General features: G+C 39.8%; 1 protein-coding gene across 3 annotated transcripts in view; it reads left to right on the forward strand.

The window, feature by feature from the left end:
* Positions 1-1,680: 1,680 nt before the first annotated feature.
* The window catches only part of pcdh11 (protocadherin 11), a gene marked incomplete at both ends in the record, with an annotated part of 178,593 nt that continues 166,852 nt past the window's right edge, over positions 1,681-13,421 (forward strand). For all 3 annotated transcript variants that reach the window (XM_081383210.1, XM_081383212.1, XM_081383211.1), the window contains 2 exons: positions 1,681-2,220; positions 7,873-10,359. In XM_081383210.1, coding sequence (XP_081239336.1) covers positions 1,681-2,220; positions 7,873-10,359 — 3,027 coding nt within the window. The remainder of the gene's footprint in view (positions 2,221-7,872; positions 10,360-13,421) is intronic.

Here is a 13,421-nt window from a genome sequence, read left to right on the forward strand (position 1 = left end):
AACAAACAGCCTTTTGGCACATACAAATTACACATTAATGACTTGACAAATGGGGAGGCATTGTTAACAGTATTTCATATCCCATTTAAAAAACATTATGGTGTGATGTTTTTTTCTCAGTGGCTATTGTAAGTAGCATGCTATATCTGAATATTAATTAATTAATTTACTAAATCATACTACTTAATTTACTACATTGGATATTCCTGCTTTGAAAAAAAAGGTGTAACTTATTAATTATCTATATAGTCTTTAATTTAAAAGAAAGTCAAACTCAGTGTGGAGTTTCTGATGTTGTTAAGGTTAAGGGCACTTTATTCAAACAGAAATAGCACTGCATGGACAAGTCTGTACACTAACAAAACCCAGAGTCTGGAAGTGTTAGGCATCTCCACCACCAGTTCTCTGTGACCTAGTTGAGTTGTTGGCACATTGTGAAAGCCTCAGCCCTCTGGCTACTTTTATTTATATAATGCCCTGACAGGATTTGTGCGGCCATCGAGCAAGTTGGCAACAGACACTGAAATGCTGATTCATAAATCATGTCTTGGTGCTTTTGAATTATGGCTTTGTGCTATTCTTCTGGTGGTTATTGACAGTCATTTTGGGCCTATGTCTTTCAATTCTTAAACTTGAAATAATAAAATTCCTACTTACCCTACAGTTGCATCTTGACTACTCAAAATATCAACATACTGTAATCTGATATCATGCATTGTAGTTCTGTTGAGTGTTGCCAATGGCGTAGAAAAGTCCATTATGTGCAGTCTGAAATCTTGAGAACCTCTCTATAGCATTTGACCATTTTAAACAATGAATCATATTGTTAAAACAGCTTATTTTTCCTTTTGTCTAAACAACAAATGAACAAACTCACCCACGTTTACTCACCCTCATGCCGTTCCAAACCTGTATGGCTTTCTTTCTTTAGAATACATGCTACTTTATACCTTTAGAGAATATTTTTCTTTTCTGTGCAGTTATCTTTCTTACCGCATTGGCAAATTGTTTTTTCCCTCTCAATTAATCATTTTACAGAAAAACCTCAGTAGTTTGCATTTTCTATGAAAACAAGGATCTTTTGTGTCTTTAGTCTTGTTTTCAGATTTTTATATATTTTTGCTTAAAAGCTTCACTGCAAATATTTTTGTCTTGCTTTCAAGCTTTAAAAAAGATGCAAAGGACCATAAAAGTATCATAAAAGTGATCTGCTCACTGCTACGTTTGAATCACTGATTCAGTAAGATGAACTTGAAAACCAAATTAGTTCATGAACAAATTATTCACATCAGTTTTGTAAACTATCAGCTGATTTGTTTAAAAACGTTCAAAATCAAGAGTAACTTGTTCACATTGCTACTCTCATAAACATGCCTGCCCCGTTATTGTAAATGGATGGAAAAGAGCAACCAGCACATTTTTCAAAAATTCCCTTTTTGTGTGTGTTCACTTCTGTGTCATACAAGTTTGGAAGGACACGAGAGTGAGAGGAATGAACAGGATTTTTTATTAATGTGGCTGAACTCTCTCTTTAATCTTTTAAAGAAGCCAAAGGATCAAAAAGCTATTTGTAGCAAAACTGTTTCACAGTTGTGAATATGACCATCTTTCTCTTTCCCACCTTTCTTCCTCTAGCAGACCTTGCAGATCTTTGAAGAGAGTGCAGCACCTACTCTGAGTATGGACTTGGCAAGTGAGGCCCATGTTCTGGTGGTTTTACTCACCTGCCTATTCTTGATGTGCCGGGCTCAAGAGAAGGACTACACAGTAAAAGAGGAGCAGTCGGAGAATGTGCGCATCGGAAACCTGCGCAAAGACCTAAACTTGAACCTAGATCCAGACATTAAACTGTCTTCAGCACTACAGTTTAAACCTGTCTACAAGACAGGTGATGTGCCTTTGGTCAGGGTAGAAGCCAGCACAGGAGAGATTTTCACCACAGCCAACCGCATCGACCGTGAGAAACTCTGCTCCGGAGTCTTCAATGAGAAGCGCTGCTTTTACGAGATCGAAGTTGCCGTGCTACCAGACGAGATTTTCCGACTGGTCAAGATACGCTTCCTTATCGAAGACATCAATGACAACGCCCCGCTCTTCCAATCGACGGTTATCAACATCTCCATTCCAGAAAACACAGCCATCAACAGTCGCTACCCTGTACCTTCTGCATTTGATCCTGATATAGGAATAAATGGGATTCAACACTACGAGCTTGTCAAGGTGAGTTCAACATTCAGCTGTGATTTATTATGTGACGCTGCCATTTAATGGGCCCTTAATGTTCAGAATAAAAATAGCACAGTAAGCAATAAAAAAAAAAAAAATGTTTTTTGGCTCAAGGTTTTAAAAGTTTTGTTTAAGGTAAGTTGGTAATTGCACTAAGATAGATATGAACAATGGGGTGAACAGTACTAGTACTTCTAATTGATGTCCTCTGAGAAACTAGCATAATATTCTCAGAGGCTTAATATAGGTGCTCAAACTGGAAAGTAGGATAATGATATGCATGCTATTAAATGATATACAGTAGCAGATATGTTGCATGTGTATTTAACTTAGCCTTTTATACAGTGTCAAAGGGGCAAATCAGCTGAGAAGTGGTAAAAAGTCACTAAGCACACTCGTCTGGGATGTCGGTCAAAAAGCAGAAGATTGCGACACAACATAGTTCAATGAATTGACGGGTATTCCCTAGAAAGATCGGCCTGTATTTTAATTAAAATTCAAATACTGTGTGAAATTCAAATACAGTGTGAAACAAAGAGCCCAAGACTGTCATTAAAGTGTGAAAGAGTAATTTGTACCTTTTCTTTTGAGAATTAGCCGAATCCTTGCTTTTCATGTCTGATTAAGTTACCAATTTGCATTTTTAAAGAGTCTCTCTCTCTCTCTCTCTCTCTCTCTCTCTCTCTCTCTCTCTCTCTCTCTCTCTCTCTCTCTCTCTCTCTCTCTCTCTCTCTCTCTCTCTCTCTCTCTCTCTCTCTCTCTCTCTCTCTCTCTCTCTCTCTCTCTCTCTCTCTCTCTGCCAATCCTGCTGTGGCTCTTTCGATTGCCTGTGCTTGGAAAATGACCAGTGCGTTGCCTCATAAAATTACAATAAATATGTAAAGGCGCTGTTTCCTTTTAGATGATTTCATTTGTTCTTCATCTGCAAGTGTAGTGTTTCTTTTTATGAATCATGCATGCGAGTTTGGTGAGGGTAGATCTAAGTAAACAGAAATGGAAAGGGAGGATATGTTTCATCCTCTGAGGTTGTTGAAAGCATCCCACGAGCAGCATCTGGCCGTGAATCCACCTCTTGGACTGCGTTTGCATGGTCCTATGAGAGTACGAATCTCTGAAGCTCCCACACAGTAATGGTTTAGACCGGCTCACCGTCAGCATGGAGCTGCACGATTAGCATTGTGGGCCACAGCTGCTGCGCACATAGCTTTGAAAGAGCTCTGATAGCAATCCCTCTTCTGCTCCTTACTCATTCCAGTCATGTCCCCTAAGGAGGAAGCCCTCGCTTATGACACAGAGGGCCGTTATTGCCTACCCTGGTTTTAATTGCGGTGCCATATTAATTGTTCCATCAGCATTAGTGTTGCCATGTCACCTGGAACGATGCACAGAAGCACCTCTGGACACTATCAAGGTCAGCCTACAGAAAGTAATACCATGCATGGCTGGAGGAGTGCTTTCCATTATAAGAGATTTTTATCACTTAAAGAGAACCTCTTTACAAGTCCTATCTGGAACCATGTGGATCAGATCAGGCTCATGGGATGAGGATATTGACTTTTCTGTTGTGGGTTCCACCCAACTCATTGTTATTTTTACCCTGCCATTTAAGCACTCTAACCTCACATTAAGAAAGCAGTTTCTCTCTTTTGAAGCCATTTGTGTGTTTTTAATCACCTGGGACCGTTAGTATTGTCAGTTTAGATTTGCAGCACAGTCGAAACTTAAGAAAAGAAAGTATCCATTGGCTTGCTTATTTGGGGAGTCAAGGTCAGCGTTAACGTTATCATTTCATTTCAATAATTTATGTGTATTTTGGTTTTCATCTGTGCCTGATTCTGATTTGAAATGGAAGAGAACTAGCTCAGCTTAAATAATTTATTGTAAGTGTGATTTTTATTTTATTTAAGTTCTCACTTCTCCAGTTATTTCAGTTGAAGACAATGTGTAGAGCCAGTTGAATGATGCATTAATGATCAAGGGCTGACAAGCAACATGCCATAAAGAGTTTCTATGAATGTTGCACCACAAAGGCTTCATATTGATTCTTGAGAAAGATATCATCCTCTTTGAACAAAATAATTGTTGTGCCTGAAGTTGAGCTGAAGGGTTCTGACTCTTTCCACAAAAGGTTAGTTACCCAGGAATCACTTGCAGTATAAAATAAATAAGAATCATCTTCTTCTTCTTCTTTTTCTTTAGCGTTTATCCCGCATAGTAGCAGGGTCCGCTTTTCTGGATCGCTGGCGCCATTTGATGCGATCGTCAGCTTGATCGGTGTGCAAACCGGTAAGCTTGAGATTGTTGTGCAGCGTGTCGAGCCACAGCTGTTTCGATCGTCCCTTCGGTCGCTTTCTGCTGACTTCTAGATGGAAGCCCATTTTGGCAAGCGTTGTATGGTCAGCGCGCAGGACATGGCCATACCACCGAAGCCGGGCTTCACGTAGCTTGTCAGATATTAAGGTAACACCATACCATTGCCGAATGTCATCATTACAGACATGGTTGAAGCGCGTGATGCCGGAGATCCATCGCAGCATTTTTGTTTCCATAACACAGAAACGGCGTTCTACATCTTTCGTCACGGGCCAACACTCAGCACCATAAAGAGCAACAGAATGAATGACAGTCGGTAGACCTACAACTTAGGACGGTCACTGGTCTTCCAATCATACATGAAGCTGGTCTGCATGCACCACTTCAGCCAGGCAGCGTTGACTCGCGCAGTGGCTTCATGGTTCAGACTTCCATCAACTGCAATCGTTTAGCCAAGATACTTAAATATCTCGGTTCTTGGTAGGTCAGTGCCATCGAACTTCTATATAAAATAAATAAGAATAATTATAACAATTAGCTTATGAGAGAATATGCTCATTAAACCAAATATTTTGTAATTTTACTCCCTTGAGAATCAGTCTTTATCAGTCTAAAAGAAAAGTGAATCAACTTTAAGGGTGAGTGGATAAGGTAAACTGATTTCTGGGAGTGTTCTGGACAATAGTGGACGCTGGGGAAATTGTAGCAGATTCTAATCAATTTACTGGCTGTCAGTTGGTTCCAGGTTTCATTTGTACCTAATTTTTGGCTGATTCTTCAGCCAAAGTGTGACCTGGCTAGGAGACAATGCCTGTGTTTTGGTCTCGGTCTCAAATCTGATTAAATTTGATTATAGTTGGTACTGGTAGTAAATTAAGACAGCTTAATGTTTTTTGTTTTTGTTTTATCGTCTAACACCCAGTATCATCCCCAGTCAGTCATTTACTCGAACGAACGAAAGAGATTTATCCCATGTGTCCATCATAATGCTCTACAGTTTAGTTGGTATGAATATGTAGATTTTTTATGCACTACCTGGATTGATTTCAGACATTTTTCACTTCCCATGGGCCTGTGATTCATGTTCTTTTGACTCTACCTGAGTCCGTCTAAAGATAATCAGAATCCCCCAGCCTCATTTTCTATGGGCCTGACATAAAAAAATTATGATTGATCCCCTCATTGCTAGACATTTTAAAACCAGACTCATTAGCTAAACTGTGTTTTATCTCCCTGAAAAAAATCCAAAAAAGTCATATATATTTAGTTGAAAAAAGGCATTTTAGTCACCATGCATGTATTTGTAACTGACAAAATGCAACCCAATTTATCATAACCAAAAGCACACCGAACAGATCCGCTTCTCACAGATTGTTGTGTTGATTCTCATATAAACATTACCACGGCAGTCAGCTTTGTTGATTTGTGTTGACTGTATATGGAAGAAGTGCTGTTCTGCAAATTGCTCCTTTTATAACCTTACTTTTTTATGCTAATTATGTCTTGGATGAGTCTTGATATGTGTGTTTTTGCATGTGTTGGTAGTACTGACAGTAGACCACAGATGGTCACAAAAGTGTGCCAAGAACCACCAAAGGGGGATGTTACATGATTTTAGCATGTACAAAGCTTACTTTGTCAACCAAATAAAGAAATTCTAGTTTGCTATTGTAGTTATTAGTTAACATGTACTGTAGCTGCATGCACTGTGCCAATAAAAAGTGGTTTGTTAGTGCCAGACTAAATGACTCAAGATTACCCATAGCATGAATGCATATAAATATCGTAATCACATTTGAAATATGTGCCTAGACAGAGTAATCTTTCCCAGCTTTATGTGTGTCAGGAAGCTTATCTCTTAAGGAAGTTGCTTCTTCTTGTTCTAGCATGAAAATGTTTTTGACTGAAAGAGCTTCAAAGAGCCTCTTTGTTTCACAAATGTGCTTGACTCTCATTCAGGCACTGTTCCCCTGTCTCCCTCGCTCGCCAACCACGGAAATATAGAATATATGTGATGTTTTGCCGTACCATGTAGCCTGATCTGTAATCATAAATATTAGGGCTAGTTTTGGTAGGAAGGCAATTATTTTAACAGTTGAAGCTGGTCTCTCACGGGAATTACATATGCATTTGTTTTCATTTTCCTCAGGCTTTGCTGTTGCCTAGATTTAGCTCCTTGCCGGGAGAGTTTTTTTTTTTTTTTTTTTTTATGTTCAGGTTTTTCCTTTTCTTTAATCTGTGGTGGTCTTGCAGTATGTTTAAAATTGAAGCTTATCTCTTTTACTCCTTTGCTTTGCTCACATATGAACTTGAAACTGCACAAGTTGTCTTCCATACACTAAATCAGAGTCTTGCTAGTTGGGTAAAACAATAAGTTGTGTGCAGCAAAACAGAATACACCAGAGGATTGGGCTAGAACTCACTGTTTCATTATTATACTGTTATGAGATGCACTGTGGCTTTGTTACTTGTATTGGTTGGTAGAAAATGTTGTTTTTGAATGTTAAATCTGCTATTTTATGTCAGACTGGCAAATGGTTTTAAAATACAAAAAGGTAAACTAAGTGTGTTTATTAAGGAATCCGTAAAGGTCAGGGAGCAAAAAAAAAAAAAAAACCACGAGGGTCAATAAAAGGCTTGCAGTAATTTTTCATACAGGAATATGTGCATCGATTCATGCTCCCCCAAGTAAATATGGAATGACACAAGGTAATTTCCTGTCCAGCAAAATATTTTTGATTGTTTACCACATCTTAGACCTATTTACTTTGGTGGGAGAAACAGTGTTCAGTGCATCGTTTATGGCACATATTTTAGTTTTCAGGTGCTTGATGGAACTGTTTACTGTGTGGGGATCCAGTGTTTGCTTTATAGGATAATATCCCCCGGATGGGCTTTTCAAGTAAATATTTTGAAGACCTTGTGCAGTTGCTCATAGGATTAAAGAACTTTAACCCCAAGGTTTAATGCTGAAGCTAAAGCCAACATCTGTTAAAAGCCAGAATAAATGACTGGCTCAAACACATTAGTATTTGAATGTTTCTGACTAGTGTCTGTAAGTTCTGACATGCATTTAAAGTAAGAAAAAGTAGTTATATGCACAATAACAACAACAACAACAGCAATAACATATGAAGCAGATGGAAAAATGCAGCGTGAGAATTTTAGTTCAAACATAAACATCAAGAGGAGGTGTTCTCTAACTGACGCTTAACTAAACACTTTAAAAATGTACGTTTTTTTTATATATATATATATATATATATATATATATATATATATATATATATACTGCAAACTGTTTACAAGACTTTTTTTAACTGTATTTTCCAGAGTGTGAGCGAATTTGGCCTGGACATCATTGAGACGCCTGAAGGAGACAAATGGCCTCAACTCATAGTCCAGCAGAGTCTCGACCGGGAGACGAAGGACACCTTTGTGATGAAAATTAAAGTTGAGGATGGTGGCACACCTCCAAAGTCCAGCACAGCCATTCTGCAGGTGACTGTCTCAGATGTGAATGACAATCGGCCGGTGTTCAAGGACAGCGAGGTGGAGGTAAACGTTCCTGAGAATGCCCCAATGGGAACATCTGTCACTCACCTTCATGCCACAGATGCTGATCTGGGGTCCAATGCTCAGATTCACTTCTCCTTCAGCAACCAAATCTCCCCTGCCACCAAACGACATTTTGCTATTGACAGCACAACTGGACTGATTACCGTCAAGCAGCCATTGGACAGGGAAGTCAACCCAGTGCACAAGCTTATAGTGCTGGCCAGTGACGGAAGCTCTACCCCTTCAAGGGCTACAGTGATAGTCAATGTAACAGACATTAATGACAATGTCCCCTCTATAGACACCCGTTATATAATTAATCTAGTCAATGGCACAGTGCTGTTGTCTGAAAATGCCCCCCTTAACACAAAAATAGCTCTAATTACTGTGACAGACAGAGATGCAGATCTGAATGGTAAAGTAACTTGTTACACTGATCATGATGTACCTTTCAGACTGAAGCCGGTCTTCAATGACCAGTTTTTGCTTGAAACCGCTGCTCCCTTAGATTTTGAGACCACTCGCGAGTATGCGATTAGGATAGTCGCATCTGACTCTGGGAAACCTCCTTTGAACACTTCGGCAATGGTTCTGATTAAAATCAAGGATGAGAATGACAATGTCCCAGTTTTCCCTCAACCTGAAATCCAGCTGTCCATTCCAGAAAACAATGACCCCGGCACACAGTTGATAAAAATCAGTGCAACAGATGCAGATAGTGGTTCTAATGCCCTTATTATTTACAGTCTTGGGCCAGATGCTCCTGATGGGTTTAACATAGATCCCCGTTCTGGTATCCTTTCTGTTGTCAAAAGGCTGGATAGAGAGAAGCAGGAGAAGTATTCATTTACAGTCATTGCCAGAGATAATGGTTCTACCGCTCTTCAAAGCAACGTCACCGTAAAGCTAATAGTCCAAGACCAAAATGATAACAGTCCAGCCTTTACCCATCCCGAGTACAACTTCTATGTGCCTGAGAACCTGCCTTTGTATGGAACAGTTGGTTTGATCACTGTCACGGATGCAGATGCTGGCGACAATGCAGTCATCACCCTCTCAATCATAAATGGAAAGGACAATTTCATCATCGACCCAAAAACCGGGGTGATCAAACCAAACATAACCTTCGACAGGGAGCAACAAAGTTCCTACACATTTGTTGTCAAGGCTGTGGATGCAGGTCAAATGCAAACCACCTCATATGCCAAGGTCACCATAAACGTTGTTGATGTGAATGACAATCGACCGGTGTTTGTCATCCCCTCCTCAAACTACTCCTATGATCTAGTACCTTCAACCACCAGCCCTGGATCTGTGGTGACCAGAGTGTTTGCCATTGACAATGACACAGGCATGAACGCAGAGCTGCAGTATAGTATTATTGGAGGGTCACCGAGAGGATTGTTTGCCATTGACAAAACGACAGGCAACATTACTCTGCAGGAGAAGATTATAGCGACAGACCAAGGTCTCCATAGGCTAGTGGTAAAGGTTAAGGATTTGGGACAGCCTGAGTCCTTACATGCAATTGCCCTTGTTCATTTGTTTGTGAATGATACTGTCTCTAATGCCACGTTCATCCAGGAGCAACTACGTAAGAGTTTGGAGACTCCCTTGGAGCGGAACATTGGGGACAACGATGTGACACCCCAGACCAATGGCTACGTGATTGTCGTTATTGCCATAATTGCTGGGACTATGACTGTTATCTTGGTGATCTTTGTGACTGCTTTGGTACGCTGTCGACAGACACCGAGACACAAAGTTGTCCAGAAGAGCAAGCAGAGTGGTGAGTGGGTATCACCAAACCAGGAAGGTCGGCAGATTAAAAAGAAAAAGAAGAAGAAGAAGAGGTCTCCAAAAAGTTTGCTGTTGAATTTCGTAACCATTGAGGAATCCAAGTCCGATGACCCTACCCATGAGCACATCAATGGCACCTTAGACCTCCCTGTTGAACTTGAGGAGCAGACAATGGGAAAGTACAACTGGGCTACCACACCGACTACCTTCAAACCTGACAGTCCTGACTTAGCCAAGCACTACAAATCCGCTTCCCCGCAGCCAACATTCCAGATCAAACCAGAGACCCCTGTGGCTCCCAAGAAGCATCATGTCATCCAGGAACTCCCACTGGACAACACATTCGTTGTTGGCTGTGACTCACTATCCAAATGTTCCTCCAGCAGCTCCGATCCCTACAGCGTTTCAGAGTGCAGCTGTCAAGGGAGCTTCAAGGCACCTGGACAAATCCACACCAGACAGGTAATTCATAACTTCCTTTCTTCAACCACTTGCTGATCAAGCTCCCATTTGTACTGTCCTTCAGTGAGAAAGATGTGGAATGGAGGGTGGCAACCACATGTTCTGAGCTTCAACAAGGGCTCAAATATGCATGCATGTAAGGATACAATACACAAATGAAAATCTGAAACTTCAAATTGGGAGGTTCTTGGTTATGGTTGTGTGCTCATATTAACAAAAATGCCATTTCACCTCTTTGCTGAAGAATACTGTAGAAAAAATGCCACAAATTATCAACTGAAGGAACATTCTACATATTAGGAAGACTGTGACAGATAGCGAGAAGTTGGATAGCTTTGATTATGAGATATTTTTCTTTTCTTTTCCAAATTAGACTTTAATTCTAAAGAGTAATTATTAGCAAAACAACTTTTGTGTGTACGAAAAACAAGAGTGCTAGCTTGAGATTACAGCTATGTTTGTTCTTGATTGACATGCCAAAGCCAAGCATGCTTGACAGTAAACCAAACAAGATAGGGTTGCGTTTCACAGGCACAACTGAACAGATGCACACTGCTGAAACAATTGTTTCCCACAGAAATGCTTGATAGAACTCATTAGAGCTAAAACTTGTAACATAGTAGGGAAAGGATGATTATTTTTAAATAGAATTCCGAACTCAGTCCAAAGGAAACATTATAAGTTGTCTCTGAGGGAAATTGCCAGCATTAATGAGACGAAGGTTCATTTGAATACCAGTATTCTAGTCTATGGTTCCAGAGGAGATGTGCCAAATGCAAAATAGCTAATAAATAAAAGCAGGTGAGGGACATAAATGTAAATTGGGGTGGAGAGAGAGGTGGCTTCGCTGCGGCAACTGGTCTTTCTCGCAGAGTGGAAGACTGAGCTGTGCGATTGTAGGTCAGAGAGATCAAGGTGAAGACAGAGCTGTGGGACCGTGAGACTTAAATAGAAGCATATTCACTAATAGCTTGAAACACCATTCATTTTACCTATCAACTGCATGTTTTTAATGACCAGGCATTGAGTCTGCCGCATAGCCATTTTCTTGAGTAGGTTAGAAAGCACAGGATTGCGGTCAGGAATGTAAGTTGGCAATACTCCAGAGGCCCAGATTCAAACAAGTCTGAGCATGTAAATAGTGATAGGACACTATATAAGACACTATCGACATGAACAGTAACTAGATTGCCAAAATATTTATTTATTTTTTTGTTTAGCATTAGTATTCAATCACAGACAATCTTGTTTTTTTTCTGTAATATCATGTCATCCACTGTGAGTCCTTATTGAAGAAAATCCCCCTCTGCATATTTCTTACAAATTACAGTATATCCACTCAGACACATTGTGTGCATGGTAATTTAAGGTGACACCCACACATAGCTGATGTTCCATTTTCACCATGAGGCCTTTATTTTAAAATGCAGTTAAAAGCAACACTCTGCCATGGTGCATTATAAGCCTGCTTACATAGTCAGATTATGGAATGACACATAATTCAGGTTAGGTTTGTAATTTGCCCTGCCAAAGTTGTCCTCCTGCTTCTGTACGTTTTGAAATATGCAGAAATATTTGTTGAAGATTTTGAAACCTTGCATCAGATTCTTCTTGAAATGTTTGTGAAAAAATCCTATTCAAATGGTGCCTTGTGGTGCCTTGTACTGTCAGTACTACAGTTACTATAGCAAATTAATATATATATGAAGAGTTTGGTTCCAAAACGCGATACATCCATTTTGATTAATTTGAGTAAAAATGTGTTTTCTTTACCAAGAAAGTGGCAAGATGAAAACCAATGTTTTCCCGATAATGCAATAAATTCATGACACATTTTTTTTTTTTTTTTTTAAATACAATTAATCCATTGAACCAGTATAAAAGTTTTTTTTCCAGATTGAAACTGTTGAAAATACAAAAACAAAGTAAGTTGATCCACATATAACAGCCTCTGAGCTCGGTCAATACTAATCTTAGGCCTATATTCAGGCACTGGACTAAAAATACATTCAATCAGCCATCGCTAAATACCTCCTGAACTTTTTTGACGGCGATCAGCTGTAAAATGGCTTGGTCCTGCTCGGTTTTCGTTGACTTTGAGTAAAACAATTGAAAGTTTTTCAAAAGATCCCCTGGGGTCAACGTGTCAGCGTGACAGAAGTTTGATGCTGTAGTGTGAGAACAAGCAACAGCCAGCATTTTTCCTCCTCCCAAGTGCCTCACCTTCTTAATCTCCTCACGTAAATGATTAGATTTCGATGGCTTACGTTTCTTCCCTACCGCAGAAACAGTGAGGATTTCTTCAAGACTGCAAGGGAAGCTCAGCTTCCCCTATAATGTCAAAAAATTAATGGTCAAATATATACTGTTGTGTTAACATTTTATTGACTAAAAATGCGTGAGAAAACATTCATCTCAAAGACGAGTTCGTTCAGAATCAGTTACATATACTGTAGCAGGTCAGCTGACTCGATTTCCTTCTCATACATTCCCGAAGCGTCACAGTGCATTTCCCTGTTGAAGCCCAGCGTCCATTGACTTCAATGGGGCTGCTTTGAATCAGTGCTTTGAAACTAGACGGTCATTGGATAAATGCTGCGATTATGTCCCGCCAACGGACGCTCAGTGTCTCTGGGAGTAAATGAGGAGTGGGCTGGCCTGAACTCCGGGCTTCTGCGTGATGATTGGGGGGTCTGTCGAAAGGCTTCATCTCCTTTTGATTGACAGTGATTTCATACAATAAAAAGTCGCTGACGCTGAAGCTATTCAAGCTCAGTCCCATCGCAGATTTTTCAAGTTTAGTCGAAAGACAAACTGCTGCAACCTATTTGTTAGTATTTGCTTGTTGAAATTGCTAGCCAATTTTCATAATACATTTCACACAATTACACATTCATACCTTTATTATATTATTATTTATACCTTTATTATATTATTACATTTATACAATTATACCTAACTCTGCTGGCCATTGAGAGGACACTGGTCAAGTCACTGGAAAAGACGCCTAGTTGGTACGACTGGGTCACAGAGCATTTCCTTAAAAAGGAACGTTGAATTTA

The sequence above is a fragment of the Scardinius erythrophthalmus genome, assembly GCF_964197995.2.
Source record: "Scardinius erythrophthalmus genome assembly, chromosome: 13".
Lineage (NCBI taxonomy): Eukaryota > Metazoa > Chordata > Actinopteri > Cypriniformes > Leuciscidae > Scardinius > Scardinius erythrophthalmus.